General features: G+C 35.3%; 1 protein-coding gene and 1 long non-coding RNA gene across 5 annotated transcripts; one reads left to right on the top strand and one right to left on the bottom strand.

Annotated features, from left to right (window-relative positions):
- Positions 1-3,066: 3,066 nt before the first annotated feature.
- On the bottom strand, positions 3,067-7,538 carry LOC113300030 (two-component response regulator ARR12-like). 2 transcript variants are annotated; one of them, XM_026549158.1, is made up of 6 exons: positions 7,025-7,538; positions 6,481-6,633; positions 5,882-6,280; positions 5,548-5,624; positions 4,000-5,277; positions 3,067-3,379 (listed from the first exon to the last, which is right to left on the bottom strand). In XM_026549158.1, exons 1-6 carry the CDS (start codon positions 7,188-7,190, stop codon positions 3,308-3,310), a joined length of 2,145 nt encoding a protein of 714 aa, XP_026404943.1. In that variant the 5' UTR covers positions 7,191-7,538; the 3' UTR covers positions 3,067-3,307. The 2 variants fall into 2 exon arrangements, with proteins under 2 accessions (XP_026404943.1, XP_026404944.1); XM_026549159.1 differs by lacking the exon at positions 7,025-7,538 and having other exon boundaries at positions 6,477-6,617.
- A 6,207-nt stretch (positions 7,539-13,745) lies between these two features.
- Positions 13,746-18,294, top strand: LOC113300029. Of its 3 annotated transcripts, none has more exons than XR_003335359.1 (5): positions 13,746-13,893; positions 14,122-14,205; positions 14,324-14,382; positions 14,950-15,036; positions 17,879-18,294. It is a non-coding gene; the product is annotated as an uncharacterized LOC113300029 (long non-coding RNA). The 3 variants fall into 3 exon arrangements; XR_003335360.1 differs by lacking the exon at positions 17,879-18,294 and adding an exon at positions 16,915-17,173; XR_003335358.1 differs by lacking the exon at positions 17,879-18,294 and having other exon boundaries at positions 14,950-15,433.
- Positions 18,295-22,420: the final 4,126 nt, after the last annotated feature.

The following is a 22,420-nucleotide window of genomic DNA, read 5'->3' as shown; positions in this document are numbered from 1 at the left end:
AAAAATCACTCACTTCCCAAAACTCACCCATTTCTAGAATAGAGGCCATACATGCCCTTGATATTTCCTCTCTGGATTTCTCGGAGGATTAAACCTGATGTAATCAAATTATGTCACAAACGATATAGACGTCCAAGAGACGATATGCACTACCCGTAACATGACAAGTGCATTTATATGTTGGCTAACAAACCCTTCAATTCATTTGGCTTTGTCAACCACGTACATTATGAAGAACCCAACTGGGTATATATAGACGTCCAAGAGAAACACATGTAGCACCACATGAAACAAAACTTCAAATACAGTGGTAGGAAGCTAGCCAGGCATCTTCCACAATGGGGGTATTTGAAAGTTGTGTGCGTTCAGACTCTTTGAGTGCAGTCACGACTTGAAAAGAGGTTGTGATCTTCCTAATGAGGTGGGGAGACACTATGTTGGAAGACCATATCTTTTAATTTTAGTTGGATACCCTAATATATCTTATTTTTGTTTCAAATGAGTTGTAAGTTTTTGGGGTGTTTCTAACAACTTTTCTTATGTATTCATTTATCTTTGTACTCCGTTTTTGGAAAAGTGTTACTTTCACTTTTTCATTTTAGCCTAAAAATAGGTCAAATTAAAAAAAATGAAAGTAACACTTTTCCAAAACCAGAGGGAGTATTTATTAATACATTTTGGATTTACAAAAAAAAAAAAGAAAAAACAGCAACATGATTTTATTTAATATCACAATTGCTAGTGAACTATTTCATCACATCAAAACATCATCAACCACTAAAAACCCCAAAATAGCTCTCAAACTTGACATCCAAAAAGCTTATGATAGCCTTGACTGGGGATTCATCAAAAAAGCTTTTACAAAATTAGGTTTTCCGTCAATATTTGTGGAATATATCATGCTTTGTATCAAATCAGTAACTTACTCAGTCAACGTCAATGGTACACCGTATGGATTCATTACTCCTACCAGAGGCATAAGACAAGGTGATCCCATATCTTCCTACATTTTCATCATCTGTGCAGAAATACTTTCAACAAATCTTGCCAAACTAGAAGCAAATAATCTGATTCAAGGTATCCGAATATCAAAAAAGGCACCTCCCATCCTACACTTAATGTATGCAGATGATTTGCTCATCACATACACAACTACCCAAGAAAGTAGTAATCACCTTCAAAGAATTCTTCAATCATACGGCTCTTCAGCGGGTCAAACGCAGCAAAATCAACCATTATTCACCGCCCAAGACTCCAACAACATCACATAGATAACCTTCACCAATTCTTCGACATGCAGACATCCGGTGTATATACTTTTGTCGCATCTTGGAGATAAGATCGTTATGCGGTTTATCTTCGCTCTACCTGGTACTTGTTACTGGAAAAAGAGCTTTGGTTTTGGTTTTGGAATATGGAAATAAACATCCTAGCATTTTTAGGGGCCACTCAAAAGGAATTAGGGGTCACTTTTGGTATTCCCATCCATTGAAGAGGGTTAAGGGGTGTCTTACAAATAGAAATTGTCTATATTGTCCTTCACCTTTATACTAAATCTAAATCTATATCCTTTTTTTTCATAATCATATCATTCCTCTTCTTCTTTTCTTTTCTACCACTGAATATTTTTTTTCATCATTTTAATTTTGATTGAAATCCAAGATCGTCGATCAAATAAATTTTATAACTGATTTTTTAAAATTAAAACCCAAAATTCATTAACCTTACAGTTGAAACTTAGAACATCACAAAAAAAAAACGAGTTAAACAAACAAAACAGATAAATGATAGTAGTTGTGATCCAAAATTATGATTTGATTGCTTGAAATAAAAAATTTGATCGGAAAATTTTCTAAGATTTCCAGTAGCAGGAACATAGTCGGTAGATAACAATCAATTTATCTACCGATTATGGTTGATGTTCTTGGATTTACAGTAGCAGAAACATAATCGGTAGATAATGATCAATTTACCTACCGATTATGGTTGATAAGCATTATCTACCGATTATGTTCCTGCTACTGCTTCTAATTTTTTGTACTAAAACTAAACACAATCGATAGATAATGAACATAGTTTACTGCCGATTATGGCAGTACCAAAATTCGAAAATTGAAGGATTTTGGAAAAAACTCAATTTGGGACCAATATACATTCGGAAGTTGAATTTACACAATTTACTAACGATCATGGTAGTACCAAAGTTCGAAAATTTTAGGATTTGGGCAAAATCTCATTTTCGGGCTAATACACATTCGGAAGTTAAATTTACTACCGATTATGGTAGTGCTAAAATTCGAAAATTGAGTATATTCGGAAGTTAAAGTAACACACTTGACTACCGATTATGGTAGTACCAAAGCTCGAAAATTTTAGGATTTTGGCAAAATCACATTTTGGGGGTCAATATACATTCGGAAGTTAAATTTACTACTGATTACGGTAGTGCTAAAATTCGAAAATTGAGTATATTCGGAGGTTAAAGTAACACACTTGACATCCGATTATGGTAGTACCAAAGTTCAAAAATTTTAGGATTTTTGCAAAATCTCATTTTGGGGCCACTAAACATTCGTAAGTTAAATTTACTACCGATTATGGTAGTACTAAAATTCGAAAATTGAGTATATCCGGAGGTTAAAGTAACACCATTTACTACCGATTATGATAGTACCATAGTTCGAAAAATTTAGGATTTTGGCAAAATCTCATTTTGGGGACAATATACATTCGGAAGTTAAATCAACACAATTTACCACGGATTATGTCAGCGCCAAAATTCGGAAATTGTAGAAAGAAAGAAAAAAAAAACCTCAAATAATTCTCCTAAATTTACACTAACTACCCAATTCCTATTTAACTTCCAATTATTAAAGGGCAATTTTGCCATTACGAAAAAAAAGATAAGGGGTGAACTCAACTTAGGTTTAGGTTTGGGTGACCTTTTTTGTTTTTATTGTTGGCCTAATTCCTTTTGAGTGGCACCTAAAAATGCTAGGATAAACAAGCCTTAAAGACTTAGACAGGTTGAAAAGATTTGACACATAATGAGGATTAGAGGAAAAAGAAGAGAATAAAAGGCTATACAAGCCAATTATAGCAAATGACACTGTGAAATAAGACTTTGCAACATGCAGGGGATTAAACACTTCAGATAAAAAAAAAGCAGAAGAGATTACATGTCGCTGAAGATGGTGATACAGACTCCTTTTTCTCTTGATGTAAAAAGAGTATGCAATGACATCTTGGTGCAAGCGTCCTTTTTTCCATTTTCTAAGAGGATGTTAATAGCTTAAACCGTGTTATATCACATACATGTTCTGACTGGGAAAATATCACATCCAATATCTCCGTCCCTTGATGTAAGTTCGTCTCGCTCCTGCATGAGAAGAAACTCAACATTTTATCCAAAGTCCAAGAAAAAGACGAGGGAAATAATCAAATCAAGTTTATAAAGTAAACAAAAAAATTATGCTATTAAATACGATTGCACGAATTTATCAGCCATAACAGATACATAACAAAGATTGTGCACAACCAGCAAAAGGAAATCAAGGCGGATATATAGGTTAAAGAATGCTAACAAGGTGTATGATTTAAGGCATTTCATAATACTTTTTATTCTGAAGTGCTTCATGGTAGCCCTACAAGACAGAAAATATATCCATGAATGAGCGTTTGATGACCATAAGGACTATTGATAGACATGAATGAAGGTACACCACATATATAGTAAGTAAAAAGGCAAACTGGCTTATAAATCACAGCATCCTTGTTTTATAATTTTTGCCTAATAATGGCTTTTAAAGCATAAATTCAACCAAATGGAAACGAGACGTGTTGTCAGCATAGTTCAAGACTGCAAACAATCAAGTGACTCCAACAACTATAACTAAACTGTGCTGAACTAATCTAACACTATCAACTCATGCTCAAAAATCATAATATAGTCGATTAAAATGAGTACCGAGTGGGTGCAAAACAGGACCATGTACTTACCCGTTTAATCATTGCGCTCATTAGATCCTCCAAGGAGTCGCAGCTATTAGACACAACTCCACCATGTGACTTATTCTGATCCAAGAGAAAATTTTCTGTCATGTCAAGAGACAGTTTCTCAATCCCATTTTGTCGTGTTAAATGTGGAGTACTACCAGAATTTGGTCGTGACGTGGAAATAAAATCAGTCTTTCTGTTGCTCATTGTATTATTATTCTGACCTAAGGCACCAACAACACCATGAATAGGTACTGATGGATTTGATGAACTAAACAGAAGATTTGAGTTTTGGCTGTAGTCTTGTTTATGACTAATCCATTTGTGCTTTGGAACTAAATTCATACTCTGGCCAACATTATCACCCAGATTCACAAAGTTTGAGAACTTGTCATGTTGAACATTAACACCAATAGGCCCTGCTTGTAAATCTCTTCTTGATTCGTGCAGAGTTGTTACACTGTTCGAAGATACGTCAAATGAGTTACTCCCGATAGAGGGGTTAATCGAAGACATATTTTCTCTTAAACTACCCGATGATAAATCCAAATGGCTAAAAGGATTTTCACCCAGTGGCAGAGGATTTGATGGAAAACCATTTAATGCAGCAGCACTCGGCCAATTGTCATTGCACCCACTCTGATCAGGTAAATGAGAAGAAGCACCAAACTCAAACTCAAAAGACTCAGAATTGACTGACGGCATTCTCCTAGAAGACTGATTTCCAAATCCAACCCTATTCTGGGTTTGTTGCGGCACTCCTTGTAGCAGCAGTGAGTTGCTATGGACATTAAGAAATGAGTTGTTTGAATTACCGATGGTAACTCCAGTTTCCGAGAAATTACTAGGACCCGAAAAAGCTGTTGAATCAATGGATGAAGAGAATTCTCCTATACGAGAAATGCTCCTGCTCTTTTGCAATTGGTCAAGTTCCAGCGACATCGGCATCCCCTGAAGAAAATTCCCATTTTGGTGAAGCTTCCCTAGATCATGGACAGAGTTGGTCAGGTTCTGGGGTCGACCTAGTTGCATCATTCCAGACGAGGGGCCACGTAAGCCCAAACCAAGAGGAGCATTCGATCTTCCAAGCATCCCAGCAGACGAATATGATGCCAAAGAACCATTCGACAGCTGCCCTGGTCCCGCAAAGCCATGGAAATCTCCGAGCCCATCCAATGAACCCATGCGCAAATAAGAGGCATCTTTACCACCTAAAGCAGCAACCATGTTCGCTTGCTGGCTTGCCACACAACTAATCCTTTTCAGATAAAGACGATATTTCTGCAATAACAAAATGGGGCTTGTGAGCAAGGATGTGAAACTCATGGAAACATTTCTGGTTTGCAAGTCAATTTTTTTTAATACTGGGATAAGGTCTGAAATATGAGTTATCTTGTCTGTAATATCCATTTTAAAATTCTAACAATAGTTGGTGTGAAATCAAAAGGTACACTTTAAGAAACCATCATTCTTATTTGTACAAAAGTTTGATCCTTGGTTCTAAACAATCACAATCATGGAAGATAAAAAAGAGCAGAAAACAATTTGTGCCTGAAGATGGCTTGCCACATTTTCTCTGGTAAGTCTGTCCACATTCATCAGATCGAGTATCTTCTTAGGGACGGCTTCTGCATTATAAATCACAGGAAAAGAAAGAGTTAGAAGAAGAAGAAAATGCAAGGAACCATGATTGAATAGGGCTATGTTTGATGTGGGACAGCAACCATGACTCTGCCATGTGATTGTTGGAAGTTAGGCCATCTAGTGACCGTCTGAGTCCCAACATTCATGTGTTGCGATCTTTTTGACCCACGTAACACAAGGGCTAACTGAATCAGACTCATATAAACTACAGAACATTCACAATTTGCATCGAAAGACATACTATCAATTCCCAACTGATTAACTGCTGCAACGAATTTGCGATGAAGCTCCACCGACCAAACTACCCTGGGCTTCTTCTGCGAAGACGGGTCATCATTCTCATCATCATCGTCACACTCATCGTCATCTTCTTCATTCTGATCTTTGCGCTTCCTGTTGAGCTTAGTCCGATCATCGTTTCCAAAATTTTCAGGACCTTTTCCAGAATCACCCATTCCGGAGTCAAGCTTGTCTGAATTGTCAAGATTATTTTGGTCCTTGGGATCAACCTTCTTTTTCCTAAGTACATGTTGCCATATGTTTTTGAGCTCCTCAATTCTAACAGGTTTCAGCAAGTAGTCACAAGCACCATGAGTAATTCCCCTCATTACATTTCTTGTATCTCCATTCGCCGACAACACTAAAGATCAAAACTTTAAAACCCATTAGCTTATTGTGGAAATTAAAAGGATCTTATGTATAAAATCCTAGCATTTACAAAATTGAACAGGAATCCCAAGAGAACAAAATGAACCACGATTAAAATGACTAACACAAATGTAAATCAAATTCAACAATAAATCAAAACCGGGATATCTAATATAACTGATTTTTACCCACTTATTACAGGAAGGTCCATTTCAAGACCCACAAGCTCAAGAAGTTTGAAACCATCCATGTCAGGCATCTGAACATCACTGATAACTAAATCAAACTTATCTCTATTCTCTCTTAACATCTTCAATGCTGTAACAGCCTGAGTAGTAGTAGTAACTGCAAATAAAACAAAAATATCTAGATTTGAGAATCCATATACTAATTCTTTCTTGCCTCGAATTTAATGAAACCAAGAATCAATAATCTAGTCTAGTGGAAATATCACAAACAGTATAAATGATCTGGGTTGACAGAAACGAGATCCAAAACTAGTTAGCAAAATCAATAAATTTAACAAATAAATTTAGTAAATTGTAAGTCTTGAAAAAAGAAGAACCATCTCAACTTTACAATCCATGAAAAGAAAAGAAAATTTTAAATGAAAACAAGTCTGTACACCATAATTTCTGTTACTTTAAACAGAAATTCTCCATAAGTTCCATATTTCCATAATAAAAATCTAAAGTCAAACTATTCTGAAAAAATAAAACGAGGAAATTATGTTTACCGTGGTATTGACATCTCCTTAGAAGAGATTCTAAGACCCTCAAGCAAATAAGATCATCATCAACAGCTAAAACACGCATACCAATCGGAAACAAATCATTTTTCTGTTCATCTTCACAAAGAATACTACTACTTCTTCTTCTTACGAACTCCTCCTCTACTGTCATTTTTTGAGTAATGATAATGATCTTCAAAACCCAGAAATAGTAATTAACTCTTTTAAGACCCAAATCCTTGAAATTAATGCCAGTTAAACAATAAAGTTTACCACTTTGAAGATAATAATAAAAATAAATGAAAAAGAAACCCCAGGAATAAGTTAGTCACAGAAAATGTTTTTTCTGAAAGATACTAATCTAATTTAGGGTTCGTCAAATCTAAGAAACAAATAAAAGAATCTTCATCAAGTGAGTAATTATTTTGACTCTGATCATCTCATCATCATGATTTCCTCGTTTACTTACTAAATGCTTCTTTTTCTCATGCCCCAATAAACAGGAGCAGATATAATGATACCACCACCTAGTGAAACAAACACCTCATCCTTAAATCGCTAATCATTGAATTTCTTTATCATATTCAAATCTCTAGAAACACTCAATGGTCTAGATCTTTATCCGGAGTTGACAGTAATAATTCAATGGCATCTTTGGTAAATAAGCGTTTTCCGAAAGTACTTGGTCTCAGCCTACTTAGTAATTCTCCGAATCATTCCGGAATGATTCGCGAGCGTATCCGAACTGACCAAATCTGAACGATACTTCGAATTATTTGAATTTCGAATCTAGTTTCCGGATTATATGGACTTCACGAATGATTCATGAACGTATCCGAATTAATCGATGATATTTTCGAACTAGAACTCTCATAGGTAACTCTCATATCAGAATTCTGTTGATTGGTTTTTGTTTGATTTTGTATATATTTTATATTTAAATATAATTATTCAGTTAAAATTTTATATCGGTAGTTGTTTAACCAGTGTTTTATGTGTTGATTTTTGTTAAAAGTTTATAAACTCGTTTTATAATACATTTATGCGATTAAGTTGTTTACTTCTTGTTAATTAATCACGCTAAAATGTTTTTTTCCATCTTATAAATCATATACAAATAAAACTAGTCTCGTAATAAGGTCATAATACTTATCAATTTATCATATATGTAAGCTGAATTTTAAATGCCGAACTCACATTTATAAAACGAATATGCACGTACGTATGTCGTTCCGAACTACTGTCCGAACAACGAACCGTTGACCGGATTTTTGACCGAATCCGACCTATCCGAATCCGTATAATTCCCTTACGTATGTTGTCCCGAACTACTACTCGTTCCCTGAATTTCTAACTAGGGGTCTCAGTTAGAGCTGGCAAACAGGCGGGCCGGGGCTGGCTTGTTGCGGGTTACACGGGTTCGGGTTAACACGGGTCAAAACCCGCGGGTCGATATTCTTCACGGGTGGTCATTTCTTCAACCCGCACCCGTAACGGGTAAAGCTTGCGGGTTTACAGGTTAACCCGGCTTGTTTAATTAATGTTGAAATTAAAACTTAATTAAGTTAATTTGTGGTCCTATTTAAGCTTTGACCATCTTCAAATCTCTAATCAACACAAAAACCAAACAAAGATGCATTCAATTTCAACATAAAAATCAAAGACAGATCCATTCAACAAAATCAAAACCCATCTTTTTTGTTCAATTTCTGAAACTCCATCTTCTTCTTGGATGATTGAATCCCCACTTTTTAGCTGGTGTTGCTTCTGCTTGTGCTCCTCCCCCCTCGATTAGCGGGCAACAATCCACCATTACTCACCAACGACATTGTCATATGTTTTGGAAACTGAAATTGGGGTTTTGGTCTCTGCAATTGATTGAACAAGGAATCAGAGATGGTAGAGAAAGAACTTTTTTTGTCCATCTTGCAAATGTACTGCAAGTCTGCAAACAAGAGATAAAGAAACAAGGCTAGTGTAAATATGCTTTTACAGTGACAAAGCATGGATTCAAAACAACTCTAGGTTAATTAAATCAAAGTGTACAACAAACATGACAAATATGATATGATAGTGGAGGAAGTATACACTTCTCAATTAGCAAATCCAACACAGTTAACTTGCGGAGACATTGTATACTACTAGTACATTCATATCCCCATTCAACAACATCAATTTTATGTAACCAAACCAAACAACTAAAATGAAAATCAAATTATACACAACCTAAAGTTTCTCAGCATTACAAAATCTTACCTAAAGCTTGCTTCCTCAACCTTACTATCCATTAATCCTTGAGCATTACCACTAGGTTTCCTCAATCCAGAACCACTAAATACTACTTGTTTCGTAATTGGTCCATCCAGTAACCAAAAAATACAAAAATTATAGATTGGGTGTGGGTCTCTTTGAAAATCAATTATAATGATAGAAATCCAATCTTTTCTGAATTTACTTACCCCTTGATACACCCTGAGAAGCCATGCATAAGCTTAGACCCATTTGTGATTTCAATTTCATGGTGTCCTCCAAAACTTTCCCCGTTCAAAACCCATGAACGAATTTATTATTAGATAAAGTTATTTAAACTTGCAGAGGAAAAGAGAGAGGAAAGAAGGTGATACCTTTGAAGATGAGTTTTTGAACTCTAGGGAGAACATTAGTGAGAGGTTGAAGAAGAGATTCAAGATATTTAATGGTTGATTCTATATAAAGTGATTATGCAGGCTGTAACAGCAACAAACCCTAACTCCTTCATTTCCCTTCTCTGCCGATTCAACATAAATCCAATTAGTAATCAAAACCCTGTAATCCCATAATTCAAACCCCTAATAGTGAACCTTACTTTCTTCTCAGATTCACTTTATTACCATCTGATTCCATCTCTATCTCACAGATCCACCTTCAACTGATTTCAAAATCAAATTTAAATAACTCTCAACTTCAAAAACTCGATCTAATTATCTTCAACCTCTAGGGAGCACTACCAACACCCTGTGGAATAAAGATGGAGGTGGTGAGGAGGCGCAGTGAAAAGGAAGAGACAGTGGAGAAGACAGAGAAGAGGAAGAAGAAATGAAACATTCTCTAGGGTTTTTGGATTTTATATCCTAAACGAACGAATCTGATTAATTCTAGATAATCTGACGGTGGAATTTAAGCATAACTTATTATTGTAGACGGGTTACGGGTTGTACCCGCGGTTTTACGGGCCGGAACGGGTTAGCCCGTTTTCCCACAAGCCAGCATTTCTACAACCCTAACCCGACTTGTTTAGCCACCAACCGAGCCGGGTGCGGGTTTTTTACGGTCCGGGCCGGGTAAATCCACGGGTTTTGACTTGTTTGCCAGCTCTAGTCTCAGTCCGTATAATTACTCATTCGTTGTAAATTAATACGTTTCGACTTCTGATTGGGTTATAACTTATAAGTGTGAGGATGAAGGTAACCAAGTATTTCCTATTAATAATAGATATACTAGATTACTGCTGCAGCAGTGAAATCCGACGATGAAAGGGAACTGCTTTTTAATAAAATGATACTGAAATTGATCGATTTCAATCAATCTGATGGATATCTTAAAGAATTTTAAGCTGTGAATCTGTTTGTTTAATGGTGTTTGACTGAAATCTGTAATCAATTTGATTGATGATCCCAAGTTTGAGCTTAATTTCATGAAATTATGATTTCCAGAAAACCAATTTCAATTTCTCTGCACAAATATTGTGACGGACAAACTCACCATTTTTTCATCACTAAGAGACTCCTCCCTTTGGTCGTCGTCCAAAAAGAAACTAAGGCAGGCAGGCCCCACTCAGATTCTTTTGTTGTAGTACTAGTGATGGCTGAGAGGAGGTGATGCAGTTTTTAGCCGATAACCTGACACAGATATAGCCGGACCGACTAAAGCTTGAGACAGTAGATAATCTGATGGCTGCTGAGCCGTTAATTTCACTTCTCCTGAGTGGGACCCACTGATTAGGAATTTTGTTTAGAGGTATTCGTAGGACCAACGGAGAAGAGAGAGACTGTTTGTGCGACTGTCGATGACAAGGGAGCAGACACGCGTGCGCGTGCCTAGCGGCTCATGGTTGCTGAATAGAGAAAGACTGAAACTCACAATCAAGAGAGAGAGAGAGTGAGGAGGAAGAAAAGGAGTTGGTTTCTTTCTGCCTTCCTCTGCCCAATTTGCTTACTTTTTATTTCTTTTTCATTGTTTTTGTTTGCCTTTAATCAGGTTCAGGTCAGTGCAAAAGTTTTGCAGTTTTCCCAACACTGAGTAGACTCTTTCTGGTCATTTCTGCTATTGTTGTGTTTGGAATTTTAAATTAGGGTTGTGTTTGTACCCCGTTAAAATGGCTTTGGTGCAGACCGCACAAGCTGTTTCATAACAGTGAAATTTGGCTTATTTTAGAAACCCCATATGGTTTAATAAAGAAACCCGTTTGGCATAATATGGAATAAGTGAAGGCTTTTGGTCATGTGCATTGGGACTTCTTGGAAGAATTTGTTAAAATGGGATACGGGGAGAAGCGGACGAGTTGGATTAGATGTTGCGTGGAATTTGTCATATTTTGGGTTTTTGGACCTATTCCTATGCACATGTTAAATATCATTTTTTTTGCCATATTTGTATTCGTTATGGGTATGTCAAATTGCCAAACTCATATGCCTGTATACCATGAATAACATATAGGCATACATGATGGAGTTTTCCATCGCTCGATGGTCAAGCCAGCACTCACTGGTCTGATCAACGCTTATCAAATCTTCATCCAACAGCTACCAATTTCCCCCCTATAAATAACTAATTTCAACTCATTCCAACCCAACTTCAAATTCATTTCAACATACCTGGTGCTCGCATAACCCAAGTGGATTTTACTCCAGAGGAAGATGTTTTTCTAATTCGATGTTGGGTTTCAGTTGCAAGCGATGGAGATTTCAATTTAGAGACTTTTAACTTATGGGACACTGTGTTTCAAAGGTTTACGACGTTAAGTCACGCAAATCTAAGGAGAACAAATGAGTGTCTTTAAAATCGTTATTGTTTCATCAATAATAATGTTAGAAAGTATCAGCAAATTATGTGGCTGATAAAAGGGGATAATCCTGGGTTGTCAAATGAAGAACTAAAAATTAAAGCTCGTACCAAATTCGCCGAAGACAACGGAAGATGGCGTAGTCACGACGAATGTTATGAACTCTACAATGTTCATGTGCAGGGATCCAAATTTTAAGTATTCTGTTATGCAATCAAGGTTAATTTTTAATGAAATGTAAACCTAGTATTAATCTAAAAAAAGTTTTCATTAATTTAAAAAAAAAAAGATTACATTTCAACTAAATCTCTATCTAGAATACATAACACAGTGTGGATAAGTTTGCCTATGTAAGTGGTGGTTAAGATTTACTCTCCCAAAAGATAAATCAACGGTTATGGATGCTCCCACAAAAAATAAATTTACACCCATTAAATTGGTGTCTCATTAATTGCTCGTGATGAAAGATTTATTAAATTTTCATTTCTCTTAATTAGTCTAAATACATAACTTCATTCATAAATGATTTTACCAAGTGACTGTTGTGATTGAGATTAGAAATTCATCAAATGAACAAAAGTTACTTATCATATCAATAATGTCTCATTATTTTTTACAACAATTTATGTAATAATAAATGTCATATTAAAATTATAATAGATAAATTACTCCATTAATAATTATATAACTATATTTTTATCAACTATTGCTTAGATTTACTAACAATTATATAAGTGGAGCGGTGTTCTTGGTGGAGTCGGTGAGCAGTGGAGATGGCAAAAACGTTATGGCATTGTGGACAGAGGTGGCGGAAGCTGTTCCGGTAGCAAGAGTGGTGGTGGTAACTATTGGTGAACAACGGTGGCCGGTGAAAAATAAAATGCGCTCATGTCCCTCAACCATAATAACAAGTATTTGATTAATCTTTTTCTGTTTCTCTAAATCGAGTTAGTTGCATAGTCTCATAGGTCATGTTTTATTTACTTTTTGCATAGTCTCATAGGTCATGTTTTATTTACTTTTCTTATTTTTATATGACTTCAAATCTCAATCAGAACAAACGACTAAAAAAGAAAATTATGGTTATTTCATCGAATATGGTATGATTTATTTTAGATATTCCATCGGGCTTTCGACAAGCACATTTGATAGGCGATGAGTTTTTTTCTCAATTCTTCAATGGATTATGTTATTTTCATGAAGTTCACTTCCCCAAACATTATTTTTCAAGGTTGTCTATCTTATTTATTTTACTTCTTTTTAATTAAACTTTGAAAAATTGAAACCCGTTAATATTTTTTTTTAGTCAGATCGTTTTTTATTTTAATACATACTTCCTTTCATTTGTGATTTCAGTTATTTTCTCCTTATTGTTTTTCCATCCTTATTTTCAGATTACTAAAAACAAAATTCCTTAATGCTGGGGGAAATGAGTATTGAGAATCATCTATATTATAAGAGACAATAGTGTTTTTCTATATGGACGGTTGTCCACAATTGGGACACATAAAGGGCGGTCCAAATCAAGTCACTAATATACGTTTTCCCTGACATCTCCGATTTTTCAAGTTGGACGGAGATCTATATTTTTTGACATATAAAGGACGGTCCAGATGTTAGATATATTTTTATACTCTAGCCCCACGCGTCCAATCCTTGAATGGAAACCCCACAACGCATACAAAACGTTACCTTTTCTTTAGCCATTAATTCAACATACTGTCATTGAAAACAATGAAACGGCTTTCTCCATTGATTTTGGTTACACTCGCATCTCTACTCCTCCAGAGCCACTTTCCCCGTTCTTCGTTTCTGTGACCCCTATAAGCTAGAGGTATGATTCTTTTCTCATGTATCTTAATTTCATAGATAGAGTTAGGGTTCTCATAGTCTTGATATATTATGATTTATTTTTTTATTTTATTTTTTCTGTTTTAGCTTTAGTTTTTTGTTTTGATTTTTTCGATGCGATTCCTTATCGAGAATGTTTCGTTAAGGATTTTTTTTTCTTTTTTTTCATTATGAGAAATTGGATTAACTGAATGCAATTATGTTTTGATAGATGAGATTCCGACGCAGAAGAGGAATTAACTTCTGCAATCCAAACCTCTTTTGGCTTTGATTCACTTCTCTCACAAATTCGCAGGTCTGATCAAGTTTTCTTATTTCAATTTCGTAGACATAGTTAGGGACTTTTTTTTTTTTACCTTCATTGTGTTTGATAAAATTCTTGCCGGTAAATCCTTTGTTTTTATTAATGGCAGAGCCCTAGGTTGTGTTTTGGGCTACTCCCATCTAGGGAGAAATATGTAGCAATTACAAGGTATAATCTTGGTTTCTTTCATTGTCATTTTCTGCCCATATTTTTTGTATTGGTTTTCAATACATGGAGAATGTCTACTATGATTTTGCAGCAATTTTCTTGCTTAACAGTTGATATGTTTTAGTTAGTGTACTGAGATAGAAGTTTATAGACTCCAATTGAACAATTACTTAATAGATTGAAAAGTGTGGCATGGTTAATAAAGTAAATTTGAGTTTGTTCTTTCTTATCTTTGACGAGCAAAGTTGTTTTGGTTTTTAGATTTCACTAACTAAAACAATCTCCAATGAAAGTCGTACGAGGGTTGCAAAGAAATTATGTTCTAATCTTGAGCTGATTGTGTGTTCAGTCCAAATGTTCCTAACTCTCTTAGTATCGTGTTCTCACAATGAGACAACTTTAGTTTATTCATAACAAAGGCTATTGTAATTACCTTGATGACAAGTGATATGCGAGACAATTTTAAGGTCTTCCCTGCAGTCGATCTCGCACCGAATTTTATGACTATTTTTTGTGAAAAATACAATATACCTCATTCTATAGGATTTCCATGGTTTCCTTTTGCAGATTTCTTACAATATGCCATACATTTGTGAAGGGTATATGCTTAGTTTCCCACAGGTTCATTTTGTTGATCAACAAAAAACATGGAAGGTACATGTATATTATGGATTTCTGAAAATTTTCTCATACATGCAAAACAGTTCGTTGTGGCTTCTCTGGCACTTTGCTCATACATGCAAAACAGTTCGTTGTGGCTTCTCTGGCACTTTGCTCATACATGCAAAACAGTTCAATTGTCGACTATTAAACCACTGTACTAATTTATATATAAATTACAAACGGAGTCTAAAACCTAAGAGAGTTTTGAACTGAAGAGCCTATTTCCCACATCTGAAAGCATGTTTAGGATTTAAACATCTAAACTTAATGTTGATTCAATAATGGCAAAACTTTATAAACTCATGGTTAAAATATTCTTCCGGAAAGTTTAAGGTTATGTTGCATTACTGCCACAAATTAAAAGTAGGCCTGGTAGACTTATTTATTAGCCTAGGTTAATAGGAATAGGTTATTGTCATTTAATTTCAATAATGATGTTTTAGGTGATTAATTCGTATAGAGAAGATAACCCTTACACGGACAAACATGCAATAGTGTTCCATATGCTTGGGGATGCAGTCCACGTCATTGTTCCAAGTACATAGCCACATGTAACATGAGGTAATATTTCAATGTATATATACGTAGAAGGTGCTGAGTACCTATTTCTGGCTCCAATCTAACTGAGTTATTGAAGGTGGGATAGCTAATGGCATTTATGGCCCAAAACAGAAAATTTTCATTCTTTAAAGTGGTGGAAGTAGTTGTTAGGGCAACTGCTCTGTTGATCATCACTGATCTTCTAGAGTGGATACTTCTGCAAATAAGGTAGCGCTTAACTTCCTCAAGTTTTTAACAGTTTTGTTTTAGTCAACAACCTTGGTTGGTTTCTAGAAATTAACTCACACCAATAACAAATCGATCTAATTGGTTCCATGAGGAACCAAATCTCAAATGTTCTTAGCTTTAGATATAACTTACGTTATTTTCTGGGAAGCAAATGAATCTAGGCCAATCAAACAATGTGAATCTAGGCCAATTAAGTGTTAGGCTGGGATGGCTAGCGAGAATGCATATGCGGAATGTTTCTTTCAGATGACATCTTTAGATATAAGATAACAAATATAGATCTTGGGTAATTCAACTGAAAAAATAGTTTAATATGCGATTTGATGGTAATTCAACTGAAAAAATAGTTTAATATGCGATTTGATTGGTTACATGATCGTATATTGGCCTTTAACATAAGTGGTTAAGAATTTGGTAGCATGAATTTAAAATGATAACTAGCATGTAATTGTATTATAACAACATATCAATGTGCGCACTGGATCAATGTGCCAGTGAAGTACTCCCATGTTGCTACCGCTAACATCATTGCAAATTAGTGAAGTGAAGGGAAACCACAATGATTTTCTTCTGGATATAACATGTGTTACAACGATACGCCTAAAAAAAAAATTCAACCGTACCGATACGTATTTACACGGATACGCGTACTAATATTCCAATACTTCAAGATACAACTCAGTTAGAAAATTTTGACTAAATATTAGATCTCAATACCTTAATATTAGAAAATTTAGATATTTTACTAGATTCTATGAGAAGTTTTAACTATAGTGACAAAATATTAGTTCCAAATCTGTCCACTGATCTTGCTCTAGACTTTCTTGCTTCTTATCGAGACTTTTTCGCTCCAGTGAGGTTAATCATATATGTATGTATTTTGTTAAGTTTCTATCTTATATATAATATATTTATGTTAAACTACTGATATGCCGTATCGCCGTATTTTAGTTTTGCAAGTTGGTGTATCATAGTAGTGTATTGGTATCTTGTATCCGATACCGTATCCGTATCATTCCAACACAGGATATAACTGTAAATGAGATATGCCCTAAACAATAATCGTGTATGGTCCTGCAGAGTCATTGTGAAATTTGATACCACAACACAAGGAAGTTAATGGAATTCGATCTACCTAGAAGGATCCCAAACAATTAGTGCATGTAAATGCTTCGGCCATGATTCTACCTAGAAGTTAATGGAATTCGATCTACCTAGAAGGAATTCGATCTACCTAGAAGGAATTCGAATCATGTGTTTAGAAACATCCATTTCTTCGTTCAACTCTGTATAATTTAGATGCTTTAATAGTTCAGTTTTATATTTACCTGCTAAGTTACATGGTTTGGTCAAACAACCATCTTGATAAAATCTATCGCTCATGATTTTTCTTTCTATTTAATTTCATTTCACCACACAAATCACAAGCTAACCTTCTTATTCTTAGTCTTTATCATATTACTAATTGTTATCCTTAAATGAGTTACGCTTTATTTGTTATATCCTCAAAATTTGATCACACTGCTAAATATTTTATCTCAACTTTGTTGTCATGGTTTTTTAGAATTTTAGTCTTTTGTAGATCAATGACAACGATATCGTGGTTTAAAAACAGTACTATTATAAATAGAACATATATTTCTTTTGTGCACATGTTTACTACTATAAGATAGTGGAAAGAAGATATTGATAACATACACATGTTTACCGCTATAATTTTGTCATCGAGACTGTTTTCCTACCTTACTAAGAGGTTTTCTGGGGCACGCTTACATGATTTTAAATTTTTAGGTAGCAAACGCAAAATAATGCCAATTAATGAGTCATAATATTATAGTCAACAAAAATTAAGAGCTAACAAAATTTGATTGGAAGAATTATTGCATCCAAGAGATTCCATAAGGCATTTCACAAAAAAATATTCCTTAATAAATGTTTTAGCATCAATTTAATTAAATGATGGATAACTGAGTCTACTGTTATTAGGTTAAGTGGTTAACCATTTGACTGACTAGCTAACCATAGTTTCCTCATTTTTATGCAGCGAATAACCACACATTTGGAAGGTCCGTAGAATGTGTAGAAGTTTTGAGGTACTAGAGATTTTATCGTGTTATTGAATTCGTAAGAACATAGAATGTGATATTTATTGTTGAGTCTATACTAGGTTTTAATTTCTTTAGACTATTCTTAAAGGAGAAAAAGTCAACAAGGATATGGACATTTTTAAAGCCTACCCAACTATCCAGGACGAATGAACCCAGACGACATAATTTTTTTTAATAACTAACATAGTTCAATGTTTTGGTTTTGCACGGTCACTAAAATATGGGAAATTCAGAAGTGGAGTATCATTTCAAATGACTCATATGATACCTTTGTAAACTATAAAACACAACCTTTTTTTTAGGAAAGAGAGTGTAAAAATTAATTATGATAAATTTGTGGCTTGAGGATACAACTATAACATACTCCCTCCGTCCCTATTATAAAGGCGGAGAAGTAAAAAATTGTATCCCCTTTATATACGCGGAAATCTATTTTCAATGTGATTTCTTCCTTATATACCCTTATTAATTGTATACCTTGTTAAAGAGTATGATATTCACAAACTTAGTTAATGTCATTAGTAACTCCCAAGAACGATTATATTTTTTAAATACTTTATAGTGGGATAGAAACTCTTAATATATTCTTATTTTCCATATTTCCTAGATAAATATGTTGGAATTGATGAGGGTAAATCAGGTATAATTAAGAAATTTTAAAAAAACTAAAAACTTTCTTATTCTAAGAGAATTCCACTTTTCCGCCTATATATAGGGAACGGAGGGAGTATTTGGGAAGACGTGAAAGTTTGAAACATACTAGAAATAAATCATATATGAGTGCATGATAGACTGAACCAGAAATATCAATCAATTTTTTCTTCACTTTTAATAAGGAGGGTAACACGACAAATAATAAGTATTAAATCAAAAATTCAAACACCGGAAAATGCATCTCATCATGCTCGTGCCGTTACGGCATGGGTTAAGCCCTAGTTGCTTGCATAATTAAATTGCTTAGATTTAAACTACTCATTACCTTGTGTATTTCCTCTCTGACCAAAGATCCAATTGCCCGCATTTTCTGGATCAAGAGTGTTGTTCAACATATCAGTTAGCGAGCCAGTATGAGACTCACTTGGTGCTTGAGTCTCATCAGAATCACCATAACCTTGATAAGCAATGGGTTCCGGGCATATGGGAACACGATACAAATCTTGAAATACGTGTTGTTGATATTCTTGAGGAGTTTGCTACAATGGATGCTGGAATGGTTGAAATGCTGATGAGCTTGGGGCAATTTGGGGGGGGGGGGGGGGGGGATTGGGGTATACACAGTCGATTGCCTAATAACTAAACTTACGTACATGAGTTGTATCCAAGCCAATGTTTTCTTCACCACCACGTACTATTTGACTATCTAACATTAGGTTTGGAGTAGAACTTTCTGGTACTCCTGCATAGAACGACATCTCAAACTTCTTTCACTTCCACGACTTTGTTGACTTCGAGTGGGACTCATTCCTCCACCACTGGGACTCAAATGAGTCATTCCTCTACCACTGGGACTCAAATGAGTTATTCCTCTACCATCTCTACCACTGTGACTCATTCCTCTACTACTACTACCTAAACCATCATTACTGTCAAATCCTTGATCATGTCATACATCATGCTTTCCCTCAGTTTTTGCAATTCATCCAAGTGGAATCTCTAAAATCCATGTAATAGAACATGATAATCGTTCAACTGGGTCTGATACTGCAACTCTGTAGCATTGACCCCCCAGTATGGATAAGTCCGATCAAGTGCACTGAAAGCAATTGGATAAGTAACAATCTGTCCAGATGTGGTGGATATAGTCTGTACATCCCAAGAAAATGCTGGCATGGTTGACGATGAAATTTGACAAGGATATGCAAATGCGTCACCCGTCTCTGGTGGAGGTTGGGAAGGAAGAAATTCATCGGCAAGTGGCATCCTACCTAAAGCTGGGAAATCCATCCGACCCAAACTTTGCGGTTGCATAGCAATATTGGGCTTGAAAATAGTGTTATACCAAGATAGGTAGGCATTTCTGTCCATTGGCTCCTGGATCAATTCATAAGCTTCTTTCCAATGATGACCTTCTCTTATCAATTTGAAGTAGTCGTCTTCGGAAACCTCTGAACTTGGATAAGGGTTGATGGATATCACTGATCTTCTTTGCAACTGAAGAAGTTGTATTTCACCATAATACCAAACACCCTTTTCAGAAATAGGGTTGTATAACACCATCCTTGTAAGGCTTAGCTGTACCATTCTCTAAGCTTGTTCTTCTTCGAACTCAGGTATTGCTTCATACGGCTGGCAGATAAGGTTAAGGCTTGTTCAACACAACTACTGAATCTTATGAACAATAACAATATGTTGACCATCTTCAATCTGTATAGGTTGCCAATTCTCGGAATCGTACTTCCGTATGATCGTAAAAACATTGGTATGATTCTTAAGAGAAGGTTCCAAAACATGGAACCATGTATACCACCAATACTGAAAATAATAACATTATTGGTTACTAATAACATTATTGGTTTCATGTGAAAATAACAAACAAATAGTGTGAAAAATATTGGTTCTTACCTCCAGAACTCCCCAAAAAGCATTAAAACTATCTTTGACACACGTCGAGCAATCACCGAGGGACATGTAAATCTCTGATAAAATCGGAGACCCCCAATCATATGTTGGTGCTTGCTCTAAATCTTCTAATGCTTCGAGAAAACCAATTAACACCACTGAGCTAGCATTTGGAAATAGGCATTGGCCTAGTGTCCACAATACAAACAGACGTTCGAGCTCCTCATAATGGTCAGGGAACAAATATTGATTACCAGCTACCCTGTTTTCATCCATTTTCCTAACATAACGCTTCAAAAAACTTTTCAACCCAACCACCTTTAACCCATGCGCTTTTATTTGTCTATATGTATCATTTCCTTCTAATTTATTTGAGTATAAAGGAAGTCTTTGTTTCCAGTTATCTTCTGATAACCAATTTAGTTTGTTAAATAGAAGTAAGTTTCCAGAACATGGATTTCCCTTTAACATGTAAAAATTTATTGGGGTAATTCCTATTAACAACAATCATTCATAATTAGAGTTTGTTGATCTTCATAAAACAAAATACATGATTTGAAAATTAAATTATTAGAAAAAACTAACTTACCGCATTCAAAGTCCTTAAAAAAAACGTGTTTGTAGTCTTCCACCATCGTTCTAATATAACTTGAACTCCTTGAGTCATGTGGTTTCTAGGTTGTATATGATATAAATGTTGCCAAGGATATCTTCTAACTCTCTCGTGAACAACAGAGGGAGGTAACTGAAAAAGCGTATGTAACTCAGATCATCCACCTCTTAGATTTACCGAATTAACTCGCTCCTCATGGTCAGATAGATGATTAGAGAACATACCTACACCGGCTACTTGTCTAACATTATCAAACTCATAATTTGTATTCACAACAAAACTTAATCCACTGGCTGGGGTACTAGTACATCCTTTGGATTTTCTGTTTCTTTTTCTTTTCTCCATATTTGTTTAAGAAGTAAAACGAAAGATATTTGTTTAGAACAGAAAAGAACATAAGAGTTGAGAAGGGAAGTGTGAACGATATGTAAACAAGGTGCAATATTTATAGGCGGTAGAAAGTCCTACGTTGGCGATATTGATTATAACGCTAGCGACCGAGTTAACAACGAGTGTTATTGACAATATCGCCAGCCATAAAGTCTTTATCATTGGTGGTATTGTCAATAACGCTCGCTAGAAACTCGGTCGCTCTGCGGTTTTCCCATAATAGCATAATTGGTTTTCCATGCCAGCTGGTATTCCAAAAAGCTTTTTTTTTCATGTGCATAGTTTTTTTTTTGCTAGGTCAAAATAGTTTGTTGAAGCAAAAAAACGTAATTACAAGAATTACAAAATGGGAGGATCGAGGCCTCCCCATCCCCATAAACCAAAGGGGTACAAAAAATAGCAACAAAATAACACTAAAAGCTCATAGAATAAGCTTCTAAAAGCAAAAAAATAACAAAAGAGGAAAACATTAAAAACGTTTACGTCCCTTATTTCCAACTCTAAAATTCCTCTTCTTAGGTAAAAGATCAGCAATTATTTGAGTCAAATCAGGGTCTCTATAATCTTCACATTCTTCATAAGCATCATCATATTCATCTTCTTCCGAAGCATAATTACCAGGAACAAGCTTAATAGGAGTTTGAGTTTGGCTAGATTAAGAAGGCCTAGGGGACCTTCCCTTTTGAACCTTGAGACCTAAACTACTAATATTTGGAGAAGCATCCAAAAATTTCCCTCCAAATCAGTCCTACCCTCCAACATTGCATGGCCAACGAGAGAAAGTTCTCGTTGCGATTTTATAGCATCCAAACGAGCACGAAAAGCCTCCGAGCTCTTTTTTAATTCCAAATCCGGTCTTGATACATCAGGCCCAATATGACTTGACGTGGCCTGAATTCCTTCGTCCATATTATGT

The sequence above is a fragment of the Papaver somniferum genome, chromosome 7, assembly GCF_003573695.1.
Source record: "Papaver somniferum cultivar HN1 chromosome 7, ASM357369v1, whole genome shotgun sequence".
In the NCBI taxonomy this organism is placed as follows: domain Eukaryota; kingdom Viridiplantae; phylum Streptophyta; class Magnoliopsida; order Ranunculales; family Papaveraceae; genus Papaver; species Papaver somniferum.
The sequence above is the reverse complement of the archived record's forward strand: the minus strand, read 5'-3'. Positions and strand labels throughout refer to the sequence as shown.